Below are 26020 nucleotides of genomic sequence, written 5' to 3' on the forward strand. Positions count from 1 at the left end.
CCAATACCATAAATAAAATAACATAAACTTACTTTATTAATGTATAACAGGAACTTCGTAACACAATCTTTCATCCGAGACCTGGATACTGTTGTGCTATGTGACACAAAATGTTATCCATAGCAATAGCAGGACTCTGGGCAAACAGTTGTCTCCACATATATTCATGGAGATGGTATACAACCTCTCGCGACTGCACGTGTTGAACCTCTCTGCATACTTCCACTGTGTTCTTCCAGATGGTCCCTGAAAATTTTAAATCAGCAACTTCAGTCATCTCATAGCATATTTTTCAGAGAATCACTGAAAACTAGCAAACCCCTCTCCCCTCCTACACACACACATGTAACTGCGGGCAATATTTTACTTTCCTCCTCCTCCTGCGTATTTCATATATAATTTGTTTAACTTGAAGGAAGGGGGGTACGGTGGCTCAGTGGAAGAGCAATTGATCTCTAGTGCGTGGGCTCCCTCAATCGATCAATTGATCTCTAGTGTGTGGGCTCCCTCAATCGATCAATTGATCTCTAGTGCGTGGGCTCCCTCAATCGATCAATTGATCTCTAGTGTGTGGGCTCCCTCAATCGATCAATTGATCTCTAGTGTGTGGGCTCCCTCAATCGATCAATTGATCTCTAGTGCGTGGGCTCCCTCAATCGATCAATTGATCTCTAGTGCGTGGGCTCCCTCAATCGATCAATTGATCTCTAGTGCGTGGGCTCCCTCAATCGATCAATTGATCTCTAGTGCGTGGGCTCCCTCAATCGATCAATTGATCTCTAGTGCGTGGGCTCCCTCGATCGATTCCTGGCCAAGTCAATTCGTGAGGGACAACATCGTTTCCGTGGGTTTTCCCCTGGTACTATAGTTTCCTTCCACATTCTCATTTTCCCAACTCTTCCATCATCATTCAATTGCTTTATCATCGTCTCCTTTGGCCTCACGGGCATAATCATAGTGTAATTTCAATTCTTCAATATATATTAAAAAATTTTAAGATTAAAATTAAAAGAAACAAACAGGCTGAGGTTCCGTAAATGCACTTTGAAGGAAGTGAAATTTAAAAATTGAAAGTGAAAACGTCAAAAAAACAAAAACAAAATACGGAACTGCATACAGGTGAGAAGACAAAAACAGGATATATAAACTAAAGAAATTCTAAACAGGGAGTTATTTGGTCAGTCATTGAATCAGTCAGAACGAGCATCGTGAATCGACCTTTGGATCCTTGTTAGTAATGGACCTCAGCCTGTACAGTCCAATCTTCCTGTAAGTACTTCGTTAATTATGCTAAGAAAGAATACATAAGAAGTTCGTGCATGGAGGTCTTCCTCCATGACAGGCGTAATATTGTAAAAAATTTATAAATTCTATAATTATTTGTAACCCTTTCCTCTATGTAACTTCTTAAATAAAAATCAAGATGCATCTGAAGTCAGGGGCGGATCCAGCGGGGGGTGATCGGGGCGATCGCCCCCCCCCCAGAAGAATAAAACTTTCTTATTTTATATATATAAATAAAACCCATTCCAAAGTTTGGAGTCCTTAAAAGTAACAGCATGACAACCCACCGCCCCCCCCCCCCAGAAGTCGGTCCTGGATCCGCCCCTGTCTGAAGTAGTATTGTCCTTCTACCGAGGATAACTATAACAATATTCTATAATCATTATTCAATTAGTAACTAAAATCTTGCTAATTTAAAGTTACGAAACAGTAGGACATTAATTAAAGATTATTTTTATTTTATTTAACTTGAAGTCTCAGACAAAATTTGAACGCTTCGTCCTTTTTCTTCCATTTTAGGTCAATTATTAGAAAACGTTGAAACACTTAATTATTTTACATGAAAAGCCTAAATACCATATCTCTAACCTTAAGAGACTATACTGTTTTAACATACACCGTCTAACAATTAAGTAATGGGACTGATTTTATTGTAACACGGTGTCTACTAAAATTCCAAAATGAAATTTTGTGACTTTTTCGTGACTTTTTCTTTACTAAACCGTAAAATTTCGCAACATTCTCACGTGCGAATAGGCCGAATTTTCATGCATGCGATAGTAGCATGCTTTGCTTACGATTTGGTAGCGTCTACAAAAGTCAGTCGACCATAGACATTTTTGGTGGTGAATTTTTACGTTTTATAAAACAAAATTTTCCACTCTGTCCTTATATACTGTACAGATAAAAAAAAAAAAAAAAATAAATTCGTGACCCAAAAGCTAAATTTCGTGACTTTTTCTTGACTTGCATGAGCGTTTTCTGATTTCGTGACTTTTTCATGACTTTCGTGACCGATAGACACCCTGGGGCCGCGGTGGCTCAGTGGTAGAGCGTTCACCTCTGGTGCTTGGGGTCTCTGGTTCAAACCATGCTCCCGCCAAGAGAACTTTGTGGTGGACAAACACCGTGTGCGTGGGTTTTCTCGGGGTTCTCCCGTTTCCTCCCACTTTCTTCATTCCATTCATCTCTCATCACCGTCTCCTTTAGCCTAACCGGCATAACCGTGGGACGTAAAACTCAAAGATTTCATTTCATTTTCATTTCCGGTAGACACCCTGTATAACCAAACAAAGATAATGTAATAATATCTCTATTATTCAGAGTACATCCCTCCTGCGTCAATACAGCGAGTGGCACGATCACGCAAAAAGTAGAACGACCTCTGTAACTCAGTTTGTGGTATGTTCTGTAATATCGTTGTCACAGCTGCTTGGAGTCTTCAACAGTAGCGTAGCCAGAATTTTTATTTGGGGTGGGCCTTCGTGTTCCGAGTCATATTATATATATATATGCGTTTGTTGAGCCAGAATGTATTTTAATAATAATAATAATAAAGACCCCAAATTCTGACATTTTAAAGAACAAAGACGATGTTGGCGAACACAGCTTGTCTAGGAGCTGTTTAGTGACATATTTTGTTTTAAAATAGAGTACATGAAAGGCAATTTCTGTTTCTTCCGAGAAAAAATTACAAATATCAAAGTACCAAAGTGAATTGTCGAAACCCTTTGGAGGGGGGCCGACCCCCCTGGGCCCACCCCTTCCCTACGCCAATGGTCTTCAACATTGTCAAAAAGTCGTCATTCTAATGGAAACTCCAATTTAGGGAACAGAAAATGGCCACAGGGAGAATAGGGGCGTGCTCCAGCACACACTTTTTTTTTTTTTTTTGGCCAAAAATTCCTGAACATGTACTGCCCGGTGAACGGGTGCCTTGTCATAGATAAGAAACCCGATACCTGGGGCTGCTTATTCAGCCCGAACACGACTAGTTCTCTTCATAAAACGTCCCAAAACACTTAAATAAAACTGGGCATTCACTGTATGACCTTCTGGTACAAATCCATGATGAATGATAACTTTACTCTCGTAGAAACAGAAGTACTGTCTTCACTTTTGACTCTGAAGTCTAAGTTTCTCCGTATCCTCATACACTCTCCGCATCAAATTAACAGTCTCTGTGGCATTTTTACCCAGTTTAACACTGAATTTGATATTCACTCTCTGCTCTATGCTGCTAGCATGACCAGGATCTCTCGGAGCCTGCTGGTAATGGCGTCGCATTTCCCGTCATACTTCACATGCGATAATGCGGTGTTGCCAGATTGTAGAGGAGGAATTACTCTTTCGAACGTATATATTTGGTTTACAGATTGCATTCACTGTTTCGTCACAATAAAATCAATCTCATTACTTAATTGTGGGACGATGTATTATAATTGCATCATCCACCCCTTTTTCTTTCCTTTAGGCTATATATGTATCAATCAGGTGTTCCAAAAATGGCGCCCACGGACCACAGAGCACTATTTTAAGAGGCCAAAATAACGCGAAAATGTTATATGATGTTTTATCTTCCGATGCCTCCTTCATCCGCTATGGGGAATCGAAGTTTCACAATGTGGCAGCGTCGAAAAAATTAACTTGCAGGCATTAGCATTATTCTGCGAATATAACAAGCAGTTGAATCGATTCCTACAATAAAAAATTACGCTAGTATTCATCTATATCGACTTTAACTGTCATCTGGAAAGAATCGATGCAACTGTTTGATAAATTAGTAGATTTACTCTATGGTTCTTTACTTGCGACGTTGCCACATTGTTCAGTTCGTGTCTTCAGATAAGGTCACGAAAGATATGCAAATATATATTTTGCTTTATTATGACTTGCAGAGTAATGTTCTGAGGTCCGTGGGCGCCATTTTTAGAACACCCGATATATATATATATATATATATATATATAGTTGAAACATATTTTATTATTTTCAAATGAAAACCCTGAATACCACATGTCATGTCTTGAAGCTTAAGGGATTACGAGATATGGATATACTGTAACTGCAATCCCCATTTCCTCCAATTCTACATCGATTTTATTAAAATAATTCTTAATGGTTTCTTACGTTTATAAATCCTATGTACTGTCCGAATTTTAGGTTTCTAGCTTAACCGCTTGACTGCCACTACGTACGTTAGTCCAGCCTGCATTCTTCCCTACCAGTATGTACGGCCCGTACGTAGCTAGTTATAACAACTGAAGAGGAAATATTCTTGCATGGTAATGGCCACGAAAACGTACGAATAATTCTAGTCGGGGAGGACCAAAGTCTACGTGTTGCTGTAGCATCATTAGAGCACGTGACCTTTGCAAGTAATGAGCAAAGAACGATCGTTATGCCATCTGATGCTGAGAGTAAGAACCCCTGCTATTTATGAGACGCGTGTTTTTGTTCTTGTATCACAAAACCAGTAGAACATGGACGAAAAGAAGGGTTATAGTTCGTCAGATTATGTTTCGGAGGAAGAGGAGAATGAATTAGCAACCAATGTGGTTGATGATTTGAGTTGAGTTGATTTTGAGTTTAACGTTCCATTCAGCAGCGAGGCTATATGAGACGTGAACCTACTGATTAACGTGGAATCCGAACCACATGAGCTCTCGCCGGGAATCGAACCCGGGTCTACCACGCTTAGCCACGAGAGAGCTCGTACTTGATGATTTGGTTGCATTATTTGTTGCCCAATGCTCCGCTTAGCATGGTCGTGAGGTTCTGCATTCTATCTATTGGGCTAGGATTCAAGGGGTTAAGCACTTTATCTCAGTCTTTGATTAGTCAAACAACTTTTATAAAGAAATTTAACAGGTTTAAAAGTACTGCTTCATATACCGTATTTACACGAACCTGACATCCCCAAATGTAAGACGCACCCCCAATTTTTCCTTCAAAAATTGAAAAAAAAAAAAATCCTCGAATGTAGCACGCGCCCTTGGGAAAAATGAAAAAAAAAAAAAAAAAAAAAAAAAAAAAAAAAAAAAAAAAAAACCTGCATTGATTTTAAAGAATGAAAAAAAATTAATAAACATGGGAAAACAAATAATGTTATGGGAAAATAATGAAACATTGAACTTACTGCTGGAATTTACGGTATATATTCATGTGTATCTGCAGGTACTTTTTTTCCTAATGTAATTATGTACAACCTTGCTTGCGTAAGTTTTATAGCAATCCATTATACCAGTATTGTGTATATATATATATATATATATATATATATATATATATATATATATCAAACAAACAAACAAATAATTAATCAACAACTATTTAAACTTGTTTCTTTTCTTCTGTTTTGCACTCACACTCGCAAAAACAACACCGACACGTTGTAATGGACCCGTTTGGTCTCCATTACAGGATAAGATTATTTTTCTTTTAATATGCCCTTATTGTTTATCTTTACCATTACCAAAACTTTATTGGTTATTGTTAGTATTGCATTTATGCTATTATTTTTGTTATTTCGCTATATAAGTTAATGTTGGATTATAATTAATCTGCGCCACCGGTGTATTGGCGTTAATGGCCAAGAAATTATAGCCAGTTATCTTCGTTTTCTTCTGGTAAATTGATATTTTCTGCTGTTTTTTTACAATTAGTGATTAAATAAAAAATAACTTTATATAGTAGTGTTGATCAAGAGAAGAAAACATGAATTTGTCGTAGTGGTTTAAATAGTCTGGAATCCGTGAGGATTCCGCAACTGGGTTTATTCTCTCTCCTGTTTATAAATAACGTCTTTTGCATCAGGAAGAATAAGGTACATGTATTGCTAAGTTCATCACAAAGTTGACAACAGATGCCTATACACATTCATACTTGTTTAATCGGTTATTATATGTGTATGTTTTAGCTATCTCAAATGATTCAGTTTGCTTCCTGTAATTAAGTGTTCATCCTTCTGCTGTTAGTATAAATATAATATAAATGTTTATTGATATATATAGTATATATGATGAAAGTGCGATAATTTGAAGAATTAATTGATGATGTACAATTAATAAATATTAATTATGTGCATTGGGATGAGTCAGATCTAGAACAGGAATGCTATTAAGTAACCTAGATGTTAATGGGGATAACTTTGGAGATATATGAATGTTTACATATAATTGTATTGGCATAACGTTTTGACTATACCGAGGTGATGAGAGGACAACTGTTTGTGTACTATATACATTAATGATAATACAAGCAGGTCAATATTCGATACTTGTATTCGATTTCCATTGTCATCTTATGGAATGCATTGCGTATTTATTCCTGATGTGCTAAGGTCCTGTTTCCTTCCTTGTTAGCCTGTCCTACGTTGGCAACGAATCAGCTCTTGGAAGTCCGATGCTCTAATGTTAAGCATAACACTTATTGTGGTATTGCTTGCGCCGTACCAGAACGGTGAAAGAAAGGGCACTACAACGTTACTGCTCATCATCTGCTTCCTCATCGGCATCACCATCTTTTCCAATTCTTCTACTTTTGATGTCTAAATTCACAATTTTTACAGAATCGTGACTAACGGGATTAGCAATTTTTTGAGAAAACTCCATCTAATCTGGCCTAAATTTTCATAACTCAAATCTAAGACACACCTTGATCTTGGAGGGAAAAAAATCGAAAAAAAAGGGCGTCTTAGGATCAGCTCTTTCACTACATGCTTCATCAGATCGAGAAAAGAAGTTGGAGGGAAAAAAGCAAGTAAAGGAAGCTGTAAAACGCCCCGTGGCATTATATTGGAATTCAGACTGATTATTATCATGTCATATATTGTGATATACACTGACCTGTTTAATTCGAAGTCGAAAGGGACAGGAAGAAAATCTAATTACCCAATATTGGATATATCCAAAAAATAAAGCGAGCAAACCTACTGTACATGAAAAAGATAATTAATATGCGATACCTTAATGCGTAAGTTCCTTTTCTTGGCAAGTATCTAAAATTGAACTTAAACAAAGGCAATCTCATAGACAATGGGGCTTCATAACAAGGAACACAATTCAAGATACAAAGAAACCTCATCATGCACTCGCTTCTATTTCGTTTCCTTGAAAATATCGTATCATACCTTCGATACTTCATCTCGCGCTGGAGCTTTGGTCACGATCATTTCGTCCGTAAACCAGAAGGACTAATTCAACATTTGTTGTTGTTTTTTGCCCGGTAAAAATGGTTTCACGCTGTATCTTAATTCTTGTTCAATGAGAATCAATACTGAAACCATAAGTCGTAGTAGACTTCTAACATTTCCGGTTTCAATAAAGAGTGAAAAAGTAGATTAAATCTATTCCTGGGATCCTCGATCGACACCAAAAACCTGCTTCTCGCTAACTAACTAACTAACTATATGGCCTACGGAACCCGGAGGTTCAATGCCGCGTTCACAAAAGCTCTCCACTATTCGGACAATAAATATTACCTTTATTCAACGATAATCTCTCTCGTATTATTGCTGCTACCAAGTAGTGATCAGTGTCACAATCAGCACCTCTAAACGACCGGACATCAATTATGCTAGATTGCTTTCTTCTATCTACTAAAACGTGATCAATTTGATTATGTGTTTTCCCGTCTGGTGATGTCCAAGTGTATTTATGAACGTCGCGATGTGGGAATTTTGTATTCTTCACGATTAGGTTTTTGGATGTTGCAAAGTTCACGTGTCTAACACCGTTGTCATTACTTTCCTTATGCAGACTTTCGTTCCCTATAATCGGTTTGAAAATATCCTCTCGTCCTACCTTCGCATTGAGATCCCCTAACAGAATTTTCATATGGTATCGCGGGACTTGGTCAAATATCCGTTGCACTTCTTCGTAAAAACTGTCTTTTATATCGTCATCCTTATCTTCATTTACGTATTACAATTTTTGCTGTATGAGGATCAATAATGAACCAGGAAGTGGTAGTGGCTTTCTACTCGCTTCCGGTTTTAGTAGAAAGATATGGGTAGAGATGGAATCCATTCTTGCAGAACTGAAAAAAAAAACTTCTCGCTATCTATTATTGATTTCGTTTTACATTCCTATAATTTCTGGCTTGAGAGGGTCAAGGGAGGCCATTGAATCTATATAGACACGAGATGTTTCCGAACTATGGGGCAAAGTTTGGAAGGTGATTCTAGAAGTGAAAACAAGAAAAAAGTTACTATCAACCCACTCATGTCCAGCAATGAGTAGTTTAGGAGTTACAGACTTCTAAAATCATGCAATAATCAATTTTCGAGTAAAATTACCCATTATACACGCATAACCTAATCTATCCAAAGACCTAATCTATTCATAACCTAATATATGAGAAATATGCAGTTGTGGCGCCTGTAATTTTCTCATACGGCGGAGAAGATCCCTGGCAACTTTGGGAAGTATACACGGGCGTAAATGAGCATGAATGAAACCACTGATTATTCGTTTGTGAGCTGTCGATTATGTCACATAGTTAATTATGTAACTGAGTATTATGTCAGATAGCTAATGATGTAATTGTGTATTATGTCACATAGCTAATGATGTAATTGTGTTTATTTCACATAGCTAATGTGACTATGTATTATGTTACATAGATAATGATGTGACTATGTATCATGTGACATAACTAATGATGTGACTATGTATTATGTCACATAGCTAATGTAATTTTGTTTATTTTACATAGCTAATGTGACTATGTATTGTCATATAGCTAATGATGTGACTATGTATTATGTGATATGGGTAATGATGTGACTATGTATTATCACATAACTAATGATGTAACTGTGTATGCCACATAGCTGAGGTAATTGTATTTATTTCACATAGCTAATATGACTATGTATTGTCACATAGCTAATGATGTGACTATGTATTATGTGAAATAGCTGATGATGTGACTATGTACTGTCACATAGCTAATGATGTAACTGTATGTTACATAGCTAATGATGTAATTGTGTATTATGTCACAGAGCTAATGATGCAACTGTGTATTCCTCAAATGTTTGTGTTTGGATAGATCAAGATACGAATCTATAATGGACACATTTTCGAAATATTCAGCTCGAGAATTTATTATCCATGATTTCGGAGTCTTTGACTCCTGAATTAGTCACTGCTAGACGTAAGTTGATGGGGACCATTTTTCTGGTTTTCATTTGTAGAATTACCTTCTGGTTTGTTCCCATAGTTCTGAAACCCCCTGAGCGTGAATATATAAAATCGCTATTCTTACTGAGAATTTACCTGTCGACAAACCCGATGGACACAGGTGTTCTGAAAACTTTATACTTAAAGCATAGCACAGTTTGTAGGTCTACAATTCAAATAGATAACTTACTCAAATTCTCCTTTATTGATCTTCCTGGAGAATCAAGTCCCTGCAAGCTTTCAACGTGGATGCAACACAACCCAGTCTTCATCTGAATGCGTGAACAGCCCAGCTTCTCATTGACTACCAGAGTCGACCCTCGTCTCACATGGCGTTCGATATACTCGATGATTGTTGCTTCTCGCTTGTTCGTCAATAAATGAACCAACACTTTCGCAGGCATTGTACTAATATCTGCAATGCACAGGATCTTCTTAGTGGTGGCAGAGTTCACTTCAGAATCTAGATCCTGCTGCATATAACCATCTGGGTAAATGTCCACCACCACCACTTTATTCACATCACCAAGGATCCAGTCTTTGGGGTGTTGCACAATGTACCTATTTGTAACATCCATACATTTCTTATAAAGCTTCTCCACAAGAACTTGTTTAAGACCTATGAGAAAAATAAAACATTATTTTCACATCAAAAAGAGCACTATTAATCTTTAATTGTATGTAAAGATCAAGTTACATTATCGGTGAAAACTTACAGTTTTAATTTGTCTACAACTGATATGTTAACTTCAGGCCAATATTTCGATTTCATTTTCAGTTTTGCCTCCCTTCCAGCAGCGACACTACATGAGACGTAGACCTGCAGCTTAACGTGACATCCGAACCATATGAGCTCCTGCCGGGAATCGAATGTGGGTCTCCTACGCCAAAAGCTGCGTATGCTAACCGCTTAGCCACGAAGGAGATCGGTGAAGTACGCAGATTAGAATATTAGGAATTGGATTTCTGGGCTTTCAGTATATATGGCCAAGTTAGCCCATCACGTACGAGGGATTACGTCCCTCGGCGATCAAACTGACCGGCGAATTGGGGAGGAAGAAATGTTTCCGCATGGAACCATTATTTGAGATACCATGCCGGCATTTGCCAGATGTGAAAGAGAAAAATCCACGCAAATTAGACTCTGGTTTGGCTAGTATAGCAGCTACTTGACTAGCTAGTATAGAACAGTAGTTCCCATAATTCAGTTGGCACTAGCAGTCATTAGACTCTGGTTTGACTAGCTCAGTAGATACTGGACTAGAACAGGAATTACGCGTGTGGTTCTTTTGACTGAATTAAGCGTGTGGTTTCTGCCACGTTATCATTCAGTCCAACATCAGGCTAATGTTACACTCAAATACTCTACATGCCTGGATACTGCACGATTCAACCAGGCGGCCAGATGCAGATGCAGGTCCCTTTCAAAAACTTGTCAAATGCTTGTAATGTTATCTCACACGAGCACTGTTATCCTCCGTGACCCTTCAAAGAGCTCACCAGCCATCTGACATTTCGCATGCCTCTTGTGTGTGTGTGTTATCGCTATAAGGCCTGATAACACGGTCAGATGGTGACAATACTAATGCATTCTGGTGTAAAGGTCTGCACGGGCCTGAATTTTTAGCCCGGACCGGGTCCGGACCGTGAATTTACAATATGAGGCCCGACCCCGAGTCCGAAATATGTTTTAGCATTTAGGCCCTAGCCTGGCCCGAGCTCGTGTGATAATCAAATGAACCCGAAATAAGTCCGAATTACAGAAACTTAATTAACGCAACATTGTATTTTTATTTACAGCAATTAGAGGTTTAATTTTGCAGTTGTGCTTTAAAAGTTCTCCAGAAAGAACGGTGCAATATATATATCGTTGTACAGTATATTTAGCCGTCACTCTAATAATGGTAGGCACATCTCCGAAATTACATCGGACCATTTCTTCCAGGTATTTTAACTGCTTTTCTGAGTCAGTGTACATACGTTAGAGATACCTCTCCATTTGGAGTGTTTACAGTAGTGTAGTTTTGGGTAATGTAAAGTTTGAGTTAATGTACCCTAAATAAAGGGAATTGGATGGACATTAGGTTTGAGTATGTCCTTCTGTGTTTAAATAATGGAGAGGTGTGTATGGCGAAGCTGTATATGATGGACACGCTCGTTACTTATTATGTATAAATTTGTGAAGATTATGATATGTATTTGTACAGAGTGTACAATATAATAATAGGGAGATGACTCATCAATAACAGTATACGGCGGTACTAAAAGGTATATAGACACCATTGTAGAAAGATAATAAAAGTAAAATGCAGAAGTTTGTGCCGCTGGAAACCAAAGGCTTAGTACTATGGTAAAGTACACCAGCGTATGCATAGTAACGCACTAATTTATATATGAAAAGCGAATATTTTTACTTGTATAGTGAGTCAAAAGAGTTACTACGAGGGCTGTCCAGAGTGCCAGACGTTTTGGCCTGTCACAGCAGTGGACGGGACTAGAGTCGCCATTTTGGTATCAGAACGTTGCCACACTCAGTACGCATCCAGCTGTAGAAGCGTGACTGTGACGCTCTTACTATGCTTTCCGTGACGTGTTAGAATGTACGCTGCGATAGAAAATTCTGCCTCTTGTGAGATGCGTTCTGTGATTAGGTTTTTGATGAAATGAAAAAAAAAAAAAAAAAAAAAGCTAATTGAAACTTATCGCCAAGTGTGTAAAGTGTACGGACATGGAATAATAAGTAAAGGTCTAGAGTCAGGTAATGGTGAACACACGTCCATTCACGGCCACGCGTACCCGAGAGCTCTTGAATGGTTTTGGATGGGAACTTCGATCACCCACCATACAGCCTGGATTTGGTGCCGAGCGACTACCATCGACGAAGATATGGCTCGCTATACAATGCTTTGATACTGACGCCGGTATAACTGTATCCCAGTGTAAGCCAGTGGTTGAAATCGCAGGCGACAGATTTCTACCGCGACGGCATTGAAAAGCTTGTGGCACAGCATAAGTGTCTTAATTTGTACGGTGATGATGTTGAAAAATAGCTTAAGAGTGTACCTTTGAAATGTATATAATACAATTTTGTTCGTTCATTGTTATCAAAACGTATGATACTTTCTGCCCTCATATTCTCCTACTACAAGGATTCAAAATTAAATGCGCATGAATATAGTTTAGACAAGAAATGGAACTGTGTCATATTAGAGCAAATAATACTACCTACTGTCATTGCATCGAAATTTTCACACTTTGATTCAACACACTGCACCAAAATTTCCAGAGCATTCGATTCAGCGGACTACGCTACACATCCATCTACCTTAATATTAATGGATAAGGAAACACTGTTTGCTTCAACAAGGAAAATAGAAGTTCCGTGTTACAATTTTCCAATTCCTCGGAAAAGTAAAGTCATACTATCTACTAAATTTCAACTTTAAGTGCTAAAGTTATTATTTTTACCACAAACATGACGGAAAAAAAGCGGAAAGAACAAATTAATGAATTAAGTGGTTCAAAAAGTAATCTGTAGGGCTGTATGAAAGCAAACAGTGCGGTCTGCAAAATACGTGGGTCGTTCAATATACAGGGTGTTCCAAAACAACACCGACAACGTTTGGGAGGTGATTCTTGACACCAAAATAAGATGAAAAGTATAGACTAACCTGGGTGCACAAATGCTTCCTTTCGGAGTTATAGGCTGCCGAAAACATGAAAAAATGAATTTTAAAGGTCCATAGCTCCAAAACTATGGGACGTACCGTAGTCGGGTCAAGACGTTACTTAGGCACTAATATGTGCTCAATCCAAAAATACATGTTTCAGAATCCTAAGGTACTCACGCAACAATTTTTGTACAGGCAGTTTGGTTACGGGCATATAATCTGAAGTACTCACTAACTACCTCTATAAAAATTGTTGCGGAAGTACTGCAGGATTGTGAAGCATGTATTTTTGGATAGACCACATATTAGTTCCTTAGTAAAATTTTGACCCAACTACGGTAGGTCTCATAATATTGGAGCTATGGACCTTTAAAGTTCATTTTTTCACGCTTTCGGCAGCCTATAACTCCGAAAGGAAGCATTTGTGCACCCAGGTTGGTCTATACTTTTTATCTTATCTTGGTGTCAGGAATCACCTCCCAAACGTTGTCAGTGTTGTTTTGAAACACCCTGTACAAGTTTCTCTAAGCTATATAAAAAAATATATTTTTTAAGACACATTTATCAACTATACATACATAGTGTAGGTGAGTCCTTCCTTACTTCTCCACATAAGCCCCATTGAGATTCAGACATTTGTCTCACCGTAGCACCAATTTGTCCAAACTCTTTGAAAAAAAAAAAAAAAAAAAAAAAAAGCTTTGGCTATGTAGCATTCTCCTTACATTCCACTTTACTTCTTCATCACCAGTTCACATGAGTCCAAGTCGCTTATGACGAACCCTGAACTCTTCTCCTTCAGGGAAATGCAATTCGACATAAGTGACCAGGTCTCTTCTCAACGATAACGCCCACCCGCACTCAGCACGCACACAAGACATAAAATTGAACAATTACGATAGGAACGGCTGTCCCACTCACCATACAGCCTCAATTTAGCGCCAAGTTACTTCAATCTTTTTCTGGTGCAGGGTGAACGTTTTGAAACAGATGATGTGAAGAAGGATTTACCTACACATGCAAATATAGTTTACAACAGATGTACCTTTAAAAATAAATATTTTACACCTTCAGGAATTTTATATATTGAACGATCCATACATATTGTAGGAAAATGATAACTCTTGACGCACCACATAAGTATTAATATTCTCTATGGCAGCGTTTCCCAACCTTTTTCAACTTGCGACACACTACGAGTGTTACTTGGATTCTCACGGCATACTTATAGATATTATTATTTGTAAATATAAAACAAAGTGGCATTTTTCTGTGATTATTGATCTCCTTCTTACAGAGAACAAAGTTCTATCACGGTTGTTTCCCCGTGGTAAATCATTATGCTTATTTTTCATTCTAATATTAAAATAGAAAACAATTGCAATGAAATATTGGACTCAGGTTTTTTGAAATTACGCCTTCGTTTTTAAAAACTGTATCCAACCTTTTACTAAGAAGGAAGATCACTAAATAACGAACGAATAAACAAATCTCTTTTACTTTTAAAACACAAATGTAGGTAATTTGTCGAAAGGATTGAATGATATTTTAAATTTTCAAGTTACGAAATAGTCTGCAATAATAAAATGAAATGAAATGAAATCTTTAAGTTTTACGTCCCACGGTTATGCCGGTTAGGCTAAAGGAGACGGTGATTATGAGAGATGAGTGAAATGGTGGAATGAAGAAAGTGGGAGGAAACGGGAGAACCGCGAGAAAACCCACGAGCACGGTGTTTGTCCACCACAACGTTCACTTGGCGGAGGCTGGGATCGAACCCGAGACCCCAAGCACCAGAGGTGAACGCTCTACCACTGAGCCACCGCGCCCCCCTGCAATAATAAAGAAGCAATAATGGTCATAATAATGAAAACCATTTTTTTCAACATTAGAAATGTTCAGAACAGTAACCCGGTATGAAACTTAAAATTGTAGTTTCACAGTAGAGGTTCATAGTAATGTGAAATACAAATATACATTTTTCCCTACGTTTTGCAATTTGATTGCTATAAAATTAATAATTTTGTTTCGCTTCCTCGCGGCACACCAGCGGTCCATTCACGGCTGCTCTATGGTGTAAGTCAACAGTAGACACTATATGACCTTTATTAGTACAGGAATCTTTAATACCTGAAAGATACTTCAATATCTGTAATCCTGTGTCTACGGATATGATATACTTTATGATACACATTTGTGATGTCCGTATTATAATTATTTACAGAGCATACGGAACACAAATTATATTAAAAAAAAAAAAAGTTCTTCGTAAGCAGACCCCAAGACTTCTATTCAATCATGTGATGGAAATAATTCCATAATACTGTTAGGAAAAAAACTACGTTTCTGTTTAACTCAACTACTACAAAAAGATAAATTCTAATCACGGGTGGTAGAATTTCCCCCCCCCCTAAGAATTCATACTTTTTTGATAACTATAGCCTAATTTTGGTTAGGTTAGGTTACATTACGTTGTATTTACCTTCATGATTTATATTGGGCCCCGCAATTAGAATTAACTCCTAAAAAATGCCGAGCCTGTATCTTCTTCCTTATTTATTAATTGTATCTTCTAATAGAGCTCTCTCAAACTATACCATACATAACCTGTACAACTCTTCACCAACGAGTTAAATAACCTTCATAATTACTTCAACATTATTTTCTGTAACATTCAAGGACGCTCATGTCGTGGTTTCCACGGGAGGAGGGATGGGGGGCAAGTATAAGCGATATTTCAAATGTAGTCTCAAATTTTGCGGTAACTATTCTAAAACATCTATTGGGTTTTCAATCTTCTGAAATAGGGGACCGAGCGCCCCACCTTGCTCCCCTGATGGACGCCCTTTGGTAACATTCCAACCAGTAACGATCGACAACTGATTAACGAATACACTTTGTCCAATCAACTTGCTGATTTCTTCTTAATACTTCCAATTATTTACTGCAACAACTTCTTGTGGAATATGGTTCATTTATCTGTTCAGTGGTCTTTATGTAATGTAACAAACCTATGATTACTTCAGTTCATATATCACATTGCTGCAAAAATATTTACTGTTTTGAACTATCGAGTTTAAATAGTATATCTCAGCATAGATTTAAGCTTATTCACCAAAATAAGAGCCATTAGAACCTATACATTTTCGTCAAGAAAGATGTCTGTTGATACCAGTAGCATACAAATCTTAAGTTCTACAACCGATGAAATTTTCGAAGACGTTTTAGTGTGCTACTTGGATCTCGAAGACCTTTTCCAGAAGGTGTATAAGTGGTTGGAAAAGTGGTAATCGGTGGGAGAAAGATTTGGTGAGGTTGTTTCGTATCCCAGTCCAATTTTTGTGCACTCATTTGTAAGACATGTCGCCTGGCATTGTCGTGAAAAATTGGTCCCTTCTGATTGACCAGAGCTGGCCATAAATTTTGCAGTTTTTACGGTGCATTTCTGTCGATTTCCTGGCAATACTTCTCTGATGTGATAGTTTCGCCACGGTTCAAAAAGTCGTAATGAGTGATTCTGCTTGCGACCACTAACCCCTTGGGGATCTTATGGTACATTTTGTACCATACGGGGTGTTTCATGTACATTGCGTTATAACTCTCCTATTTGAGCTTTTTCGTCCGGTTTTTTTAAGTCCAGAGGCATTGTAGAAGACATTACGTATGGTTTCACACCTTCCTGCGTCGAGACATAGGAGGTGATGACGTCATAAGTCTAAAATTTATATTTTCGTGTAATACTTTTTGGGGAGGGGGTTTATGTAAAGTATTTTTGGCGGGCTTATTTTTGCACGTAGAAGATTGAAATTTTGCACAAACATGCAGTCCACCGAGTAATATTTACCAGATTTTTTTCAGATTTCTGCGTTAAAACAGGGGGGTACAGAGGGGCTAAACCTTGAAAAAGGGAAATTTTTACCAAAAAATACCTTTCACGGGATTTTCCCGCCTTAGATACATGATGAGGACAAGTGAATGGTATTGCCGGAAAGGCAGTTTTATTCTGAAGAGAATGATGGGCGAGACATGACCCTAGGGTAATTAGGGATGTCTCAGGGAATGTTTAAAAATTTCCCTCTGTATACGGGAATATGGGACATTGTCGGTATATTTTTTTTTGGCGGGCTTACTTTTGCACCTGGAAAATTGGAATTGTGCATAAACATTCAGCCCACCGAGTAGTATTTACCAGATTTTTTTTTCAGATCTCTGCGTTAAGACAGGGGGGTCCAGGGGGGCTAAAAGTTGAAAAAAGGATATTTAGACCCAAAAAATCCCGTTTTTCCTCATTTTCCCGCCTTAGATACACGATGGAGACACGTGAGTCATACCGCCTGAAAGGAAGTTCTATTCTGAAGAGGATGATGGGCGAAACATGACCCTAGGTTAATTAGGGATGTGTCAGGAAATTTTTTACCTGAGATCATGGTGTTTTACGGTAATTTGGGGCATGGTGGGAATTCCTGATAAAATTTCTCTCGTCCTTGGTATTCAAGATAAAAACTTGAAATTTGGCACACACATTCAGTATACCAAGTAGTATTTCTCAGATTTTTTTTAGATGGCTACGTTCACACAGGGGGGTCCAGGGGGGCCAAAGTTCGAGAAAAAAATTTCCCTCCGAAATTTTCACTTTGACATTTTTTTCCCCGCTTTTGGTATATGGTATGAACATGCAAGTGGTACCATTTGAAAGCCAGCTCTATTCTGAAGAGAATGAGGTATGAACCATGATCCTAGCATAAATAGTGACGATGCAGTAGCTGCTTGACTGAAAGTCTAAAAAATAGCCCAAAAACACAAGATCCCAAAAGGGCTAAACAATAACGATGACCTTTCGATGCAGCTTCGGTTCGGGAAAGTGCTTTGGTGCCTCATCAATTTCCAGCCATTGTGTCGGTTGTTGTATAGATTACAATGCGACCAGGAAATGGGTCATTTTTATTGCGAAGATAAAGCGCAGAGCAGACTTCATATCGTTTTAAAAAAAAAAAAAAAAAAAAAAAAAAAAAAAAAAAAAAAAAAAAAAAAAAAGTCGTGAGACACCAATTTATCGAATTACTATGATTGCCCCATTTGATGCAAATGTCAAACTGCTGAAAGATCAGCGTGCAGTTCTTCTGCCATCTTTCGCGTTGTTTTGCGTAAGTTTGCTTCAGCAATGACCCTCAACCGCAGAAGGACGTCCATGACCCTCCTCATCTTCAAGACTCTCGTCTCCTTGATGGTGCTTTTGGGACCAGGGTTGAGCTATACGTCCAGTAATAGCTCGGTGGTCAAATGCTTTGTTGATATTGCTAGCAGTTTCTGCAGCTTTACGTCCCATTTGGACTCGTAAAACAAGATTGCTCGAATTTGCTTTCTTTCCAGTAATACTTAGCCTAAAACAAATAGAACCAAACCAATTGCAATAACAAGTACAATGAACTTTGATCTTTAAAATGGCATATTACATAAACACCGTTAAACGAAAGTTTTTTTCAAAAAATTAAGCATTAAAGTTTAATAATTTTTTTAAAAAAAAACGCTATTATTTTTGCACCAACCTAATATATAGATATAATTCAGATCTTCAACGTACCTGGCAGCGAATACTCACCTGTGGCATGACAGGTGACTATGGTGGGTGCTTTTTCACACCACTTGACAATAGCAGCAACCAAAAGCTTCACTTCTCCTTTCAGACTGCTGAAGAACGAGTTGTCCCTCATCTGGACTCGTGGACACATGTTGCTCTCACATACCCAAGCATATTTATCGATCACACGACATTTAGCCCATTTCATGAGACTATTGCCTGCGGGACATGTAATGTTCATACACCGTACCTTGCTTCGTAACAGACCTCGCTGTTTCAGCCACTCATAAAGCTCTTCCTCTGCTCCGTCATCCATAAAGCGCCGAATTAGGAGATGACTCCTGCATGCATCGCTGCGAGAAAAAAGAAAGATTAGTTTAAAACTTCTGTAAATTTGTAACAAATTTAATATACATTTGTCTTAAAATTAACTAACTCTATGACCTATGGAACCCGGAGGTTCAATGCCGCGTTCATGAAAACTCTTTATTGACTTCTGTCCTTAGCCAATTGGATCCAGTTTCTACTTTCTATTCCTATTTCTGCGAGATCCATCTTAATATTGTCCTCCCGTCTGCGCCTAGGTCTTCCTAATGGTGGTTTTCTGATTGCATTTCCAGTTAAAACTTTGAAAGTATTCCAACTTTCTTCCATTCTGGCTACATGACCTACCCACCTGAGCCTCCTAGACTCGATGACTTTATAACAATGATTGGTCAACGGTATAAATTATGTAGTTCCTAGTTACGAAGCTTCCGCCATTCCCGTCTTGGGTCCGAATACTCATCTTAGAATTTTATACTTTCAGTCTGTGTTTTTCCCCCAGAATAAGTGACAACATTTCGCAACTATACAGCACAACAATCATGATTATAGTTCTATACATTTTAAGCTTCAAATTCCTCGTTAGAATTCGCGACGAGAAAAGAGTTTGAACTGAATAATAACACAATACCCTGCTTTTAGTCTGGATTTAATTTCTTCATGAATCAAATTAATACAAAATAAATCCTAATTATGTTCAGCTCGATTAGAAGAATCTCAACAAAGGGACAAGAAAAAAATACATCTCCGCCATGTGCAGCTATCCCTTGTCAGTTCAAAAGCTCATATAACGTCTAAATGAATCGCACTTTGGGGATGTCAGAACTGACAAGTTGCGCCCAGGATTTTGTAAATTCTGTATTCGGTAGAACACAAACTGTGGGATATGATCTGGGTTGCACTTAAATAAAGTTGAACATTTACAAAAAGAGACAGAATGTGATGTTGAAAGGGTTGAAATTGATGTGAAGGAAAATAGCTATTAGCAGGGCTCGGAAGCTGAAGACCTAAAAATTGCCTGAAAAAGGACCTAAAAAGGGGACGTAAAAATAAGACCCAATTTAATTAGAATTACATATTTAATGAATATAATACTCAAGAAATAGAAGCTTCTGGTAGGTTAACGGTCTGTACTTCCACGAACTGAAGTACAAACTAAAATAAGAAAACTTCTCGAACCTCACCACCCCCCTTGCTGGAGGACTGTTACGCGTCCTTATCTGACTTGTAATTGTTGCAGATCTGGTCTTATCACTCTAATCGTTGAAGAATGTTTTATCTTTGGAATTTTCTTTACTAAAGAAATAGATTATTAATAGGTAGCGGTGATTCGAGTTAATGGCCAATAAATTTATTGTCGAAAGATGAAGTGAAAAAAAAAAAAGACGTTAAGACCTACGAAAAGTTTTGAAAAAAAAAACGTCGAAAAAGGCAAAAAAAAAAAAAAAAAAAAGATAAACAAAATCCACCATTTTCTGGCATACAATGACCCAAAATGAACATATATTGTGTTAAGCCTCGTCTTCGGGCACTCGTAAAAAAAGAGGCTTTTTCCTCAACTTCCGGGCCCTAGTTATTAGGTTCGGTTAATCTACTAGTACCCGCTGACAGACTTCGGTGTTCTTTCCCCTCATGGTTTCTTCGGTAAGTCGGTGCTCGTTCATTCGTAAATTTCCTTGGTCTCTCCTTTCAAGTGAACGGTGAAGCAGATGGAAAATAAGATGTAGCGTGACTCAAACAAAGAAGTCAGTGTCTTAGCGGTGGTTGACGCAACCAAGATTGAAGTTTACTTTGTAAACAACAACACATTGTTAGAGGCACGAGTTTTTCGCACTAAGAATTTTAAAATATCGCGTTTCGTTTTTTATATTTCGCGTTTTGTCGCATTTTCCAAATAAAATTTCGCCTTTTGTAGCTCTTATGGAAAATAATTCCCTGACATTTTTACAATTGTTCCTTTTCTTCACAGATCACTATAAAAATAAACCATTATTTATCTAAAAACAAATACATTGAATATTTCACTTGACAATGTCAATTTTATTTATAGAAAATTATATATATATATATATATATATATATATATATATATATATTCAAATCAAACTGAGAAAAATCAGTAACTAAACTTACTATGAATAGGAGAGTTTTGCTGTCTTCTGAAAATATAGGCACAAGTTGCATTTAAACATTAAATATAAGCATTCTACATGTCACTTATCCGTCCATACTTGGAAAAAATCTCTCACAATTGGCATGGCTTGTTGGAAGTCACATATATGTAAGTGCATTTACACCAAACTTCAAACAATCATCACTTCGGAACTCCCCATCCAGCTGCCATGATTGGTGATAGCTAACGGGCAACATGTTCCGTATAGTCGTGTCCTAACCACCCAAAATGGACAGTTCATGCCACGTTCTACCGTTCCGTCAGCAGAAAACTAGCGTTTTTAAAGTAATGAAAGCGTATTTTTAAAATTTCGCGTTATATCGCGCAACGGAAACCAATGAAAATACACAAAGAATATCATAAAACGTCAAGAAACTGAAAATTACTTAATTCTGACGCATTTCGTTTTATCGCGCAGTGCGAAAAACTCGTGCCTCTACATATTGTTATCAACAACTAAACAACGTTAATGATGACAAATGCTCGTAGAGCTAGAGCAAGGTATAACTTTTAGATAACTCATACGCGTTGCTCGCGCTGTTACATCTTGCTTGGCTCGATATCCGATCTCGACCGCCACTTCCAAAACTCTTCCAATCCTTTTGTTTAACGTTCTTTCTGGGTTACTTCCTAGTTCATTGACAGTTTCTTCTGTGACGTTGAAAAGTGCACACTACATAGATTAACCAAAGGTGTGGTGATGACAGGAATGCGCACAGGGAAACAATCTGCTGTTTTACTGATCAAGATATTACACATGTAAGAATAAGACGACAGACAGCAAGAAATCTTCCTTGTCTGTAAAGTAAATGACCTTAAAAAAAAAAGAAAGAAAGAAAGAAATGCGACTACAACAGTGATTAAACGATGATGCTTTTCATTAAATTCAATTTAAAATAAAAAAGTCACAATGTGCGAAATAAAATAGCTCATAATGTATGTAAATACATAACAAATTCATACGTCTTCACAATAGCTTTTGTCTGTTAATTAGAAGTAAATGCAGAGAAAACTAAATATAAGAAAGTTCGTCGGGATCGTAATATAGCAAATCATGCGTGCGTTAAAATATCAAACAGCACTTTCGAAAAAGTGGATAATTTCAAATATCTAGGATCAATATTAACAGTTGTAAGAAGAGACCCACTTCTAAAAATAATCCAAATAGCTACTTATTCTCTATTTCGTTTATCTATCATCGAAAGGTTATGTATATAACAAAAAACAAAATTCTTAATTGCGGTTTGCATAAAGTTTCGAATTTATATTCAATTATTCGTACCAATTTCGTATTTGAACTCTCAAACGAAACAAACTCTTTCTACAAACCTGTATCCTGAAAACTTCCGGAAGCCGTATTCGATAAGTATATTCACAACTATAGATTATATATATCATACACGTTATTTATACTTTAGTATAGATGAGATATATATATATGATATATAAACAAATCAACAAATACTTTGAGTGTTTTATGCAGTGTGTATCATCAGAAATGCAAGTACTTCGAGGATTATTCTACATGAAAAGCACACATTTAAAAAATGTTAAATAAGCATATATCGGGAAAGGTCTAGGTTTGAAGAAAATTACAAACACGTCACAATGCTATGGCCAGTCGCCCTTGCTTTTCAAGATGCATGTGATAATCATTTGGATCTACTTCACAACAGAAGTTGCTTTAAAATCATTTCGTTCACCCGAAAGCACGCTTCCGGATACTGAACAAGGGAAAACATTTATGAACAACAATCTCATCGGTGAGCATGGAATGTGGCGCGAGACCTAGATCCATATAATCCCATGGACCCTACGATGCAGGGGTGGCTGATCATAGATCCTGCAGCCTGAGAGATCTGTTGCAGGAGATGCTTGTGGCTGTCTTGTTTCACATACTACACTTTTTTTTTTTTAAAAAAAATCTTTCATCCACCCCTAAATGCTAGCATCTATGGGAATCTAATCGGGGACCCGACCCTTCCAAAGGGACTTTCACTCTGGCCTAAGAATGAGCCCAGTCGACATTCTTTTCAGTTTCCTCTTAGCCGGTAATGAATAATAGTTTTGGATGTTAAATAAATAATAAAAATAAATTAATAAAAAAAGAAAATTAACTTGAAATGCTTCAAAAGAAATATGAAGTAAACTTTTGCTCCTATAATTTTCAGACTTTAGTGATTACATTTGCACTGTACTGCTTCTTTACCATTATTTTTCTGTCACGTCAACAATCAGTTACTCGATATTCAAGTCGATTGGTCTTAAAACTTTGTGTAAGCGGCGAATCCTCTTAGGTTTGTGTCAACAATGAGCTATTCGACAATTCTGTCACATTGTAATTTGGATTCTATCAATTATGTTCATTCATTAGTTTGATTATATGTGATCAGAAAGAGTTAACTTTTGTTGCTGAGTATTTAAAAGTTCAATTTAGTGACACTGTAACATAAGGCTTCAACAGTGGACAAAGCACAAATGCAGTTCACCGTGCACTAGTATGGGTCTCTGCATCCGACGTTCCACACGTGTACCAATCTTAACCGTGCGGCATCATAACAATAAGCATGTGCCCATCATCATTGATCGGCAGAGAAATGGCACAATGTTGCGTGGCCCGATGAATCACGATACTGATTTTCATCACATCGATGGTCGGGTCAGAATCCGTCGCCTTCCAGGGTACAGCAGGATGACGACAGGCCGGTAATAGCTCCATATATTATTTTGGGAACCTTCACATGACCATCCATAGGCCTAGTAGTGCATGTAGAGGGCACAATACCGGCTCCTAGCTATAGGCAGGTCATTGCTGATCACCTACAACCAGGGCCGTACCGTGGGGGGGGGGGGGGGCGAAAAATTCGGGAGTAAAAAGGAAAAAAGATAGGAAAAATTAGTTAGAATATATGTATGGGGCGCCGTCGTATACTCTCGCCCCGGGCGCTGATTTTCCACGGCACGGCCCTGCGTACAACTATTCATGTTGACCAGATTCCCAGCTGGGAAAGGTATCTTTCAGCAGGACAATGATTCTTGTCAAAGCCAACGTTGTACTGCAGCGGTTCGAGGAGCAAAGTGGTGAATTTCAATTGCCGCAATGGGCCCCAAAACTTAATCCAATTGAACAGTTTTGGGTTGTCACTGAAAAGTCAGATCCGAGCTCATCCCCTTCCACGGAATTTAAAAGAATTAAGTGACATACGTGTGCAGAAGGAGTGCGCCATACTTCCAGCAACTTACCAAGATTTCAATACCTCCATGCCAAACCGCATTGTTGATGTGCGGGCCAAAGGTCGGTATACTAATTATTAGGTAGGTAGTCAATGTCCTGGCTGGTCAGGGCACAATGACACTGCGATGCAAAGCACGCCGTAGCCAGTTTTATTATTATTATTTCTTTTTTCCTCATTAGTAGATACCACGAAGACAATGGTCTAACCATTCTTTCATTTGTATACGTAAGGAACTACCACTTCTGTGGGGTGAGGTTTCTTCCAGACGTTTCACAAAAAAGTAAGATTGTTCAGTAACAATATGCGAAGAACTGTTTGTATTTCTCAACAATAATATGATGAAATCATGCACACCAGTTAAAGTCCAATATTAGTCTTTTACATGGTATATTAGAAATCGTACGAAATGTTTTACAACTCTTGATTATATGCTCTAGAGTAAAGGAGGAATCATTAACGGAACTGAATACTATATGAAATTGTTAGAATGAAAATGTGGCAGAGAAGGAAGAGCCTCCCCCTCCTCCCCCCCAAAAAAAAAAAACACGGACAAGATTTTGCCCACGGGAAACTTTCACGGACTGGGGTCGAACCAGGATTTATTGTACTAGAAATAAGCGCTCAATCACTGAACCACAATAACAGTGCCTCTCAATGCCAATCTTTACGCTTAATTTGCAAATATTTCTATTCCTTACCTATCATAGCTATCTTCTAACTAAACAGTTCGCAATTTTTATTTTGATGTAGGGAGCCGAGTTTGGAAACCACATTCAACTTCATATCAATCAAAATTATGGTGATATTTGTTATATTTTTTATTATTACTACTATTATTACTTAAAACAAAAATTAGATTCTGATTTTGTCTGTATGTTCTGTCTTAAAACAGCCTCCAGTACATTTGCCTAATGTAACTAGGATAACGACTAAATTAAGGGTAGGATGGTTAGTTCCTTTCCTGTTGTTCAGACAAGTATATGGAAATGGGAAATTAAGGAAATGCAGGACGAGATACAGGGTGTCCGAGAATTATCTATACAAATTTACGACGTTATATTTAAAGAAGTTAAGGTGATATTTACATGCGGTTTGTTGCATTCAATGCAGAAAGTCTTATAGGTTCTTCTTTTGTCTTTTACAGGTTAGCAAACAATAAATGAAGATGTGGACACCACAAGAAAAAGCACAGTGTGTTGCCTAGTACATAGAAACGAAGTCGGAGACTCAGGTGCAGCGGAATGTAAGGACCAAGTATGCACGTGATCCTCCAACCAGAGCAACAATTAAAGCTTGGTATAAACAATTCATGGAAACGGGAAATGTTCTGCACCAGAAAGGAGCTGGAAGACCAAGTACCAGTCAGGAAGATGTGGAAAGAGTGAAACAGGCCTTTGTGCGTAGTCCAACAAAATCTGTTCGCATAGCGGCGAGAGAATTGAAGATGCCCAGGGCTACGGTTCATGATGTTCTTCATAAACGGCTGAAGCTGGATGAGGTACCCGAATGAGGTGTTTCCCAATAGGTGGATTGGTCGCGACGGTCCGATATCATGGCCTCCGCGATCG

The 26020-nt window shown here is 37.9% G+C and overlaps 1 protein-coding gene across 3 annotated transcripts in view; it reads right to left on the reverse strand.

Moving 5' to 3' along the window:
* Positions 1 to 26020, reverse strand: part of LOC145694422 (uncharacterized) — a 46278-nt gene that overhangs the window by 13543 nt on the left and 6715 nt on the right. For 2 of the 3 annotated variants that reach the window (XR_014133004.1, XM_081770627.1), the window contains exons 2-4: positions 18723 to 19072; positions 9661 to 10089; positions 33 to 246 (exon numbers count right to left, since the gene is read on the reverse strand). Coding sequence is in view for 2 of the 3 variants with exons in the window: in XM_081770627.1 (XP_081626753.1) it covers positions 71 to 246; positions 9661 to 10089; positions 18723 to 19072 (955 nt within the window). In the remaining variant the exon portion in view is untranslated. The remainder of the gene's footprint in view (positions 1 to 32; positions 247 to 9660; positions 10090 to 18722; positions 19073 to 26020) is intronic. The other variant, XM_081770628.1, reaches the window with a different exon arrangement.

Source organism: Thermobia domestica, chromosome 9, assembly GCF_964235325.1.
Source record: "Thermobia domestica chromosome 9, izTheDome1.hap1.1, whole genome shotgun sequence".
Taxonomy (NCBI): Eukaryota; Metazoa; Arthropoda; class Insecta; order Zygentoma; family Lepismatidae; genus Thermobia; species Thermobia domestica.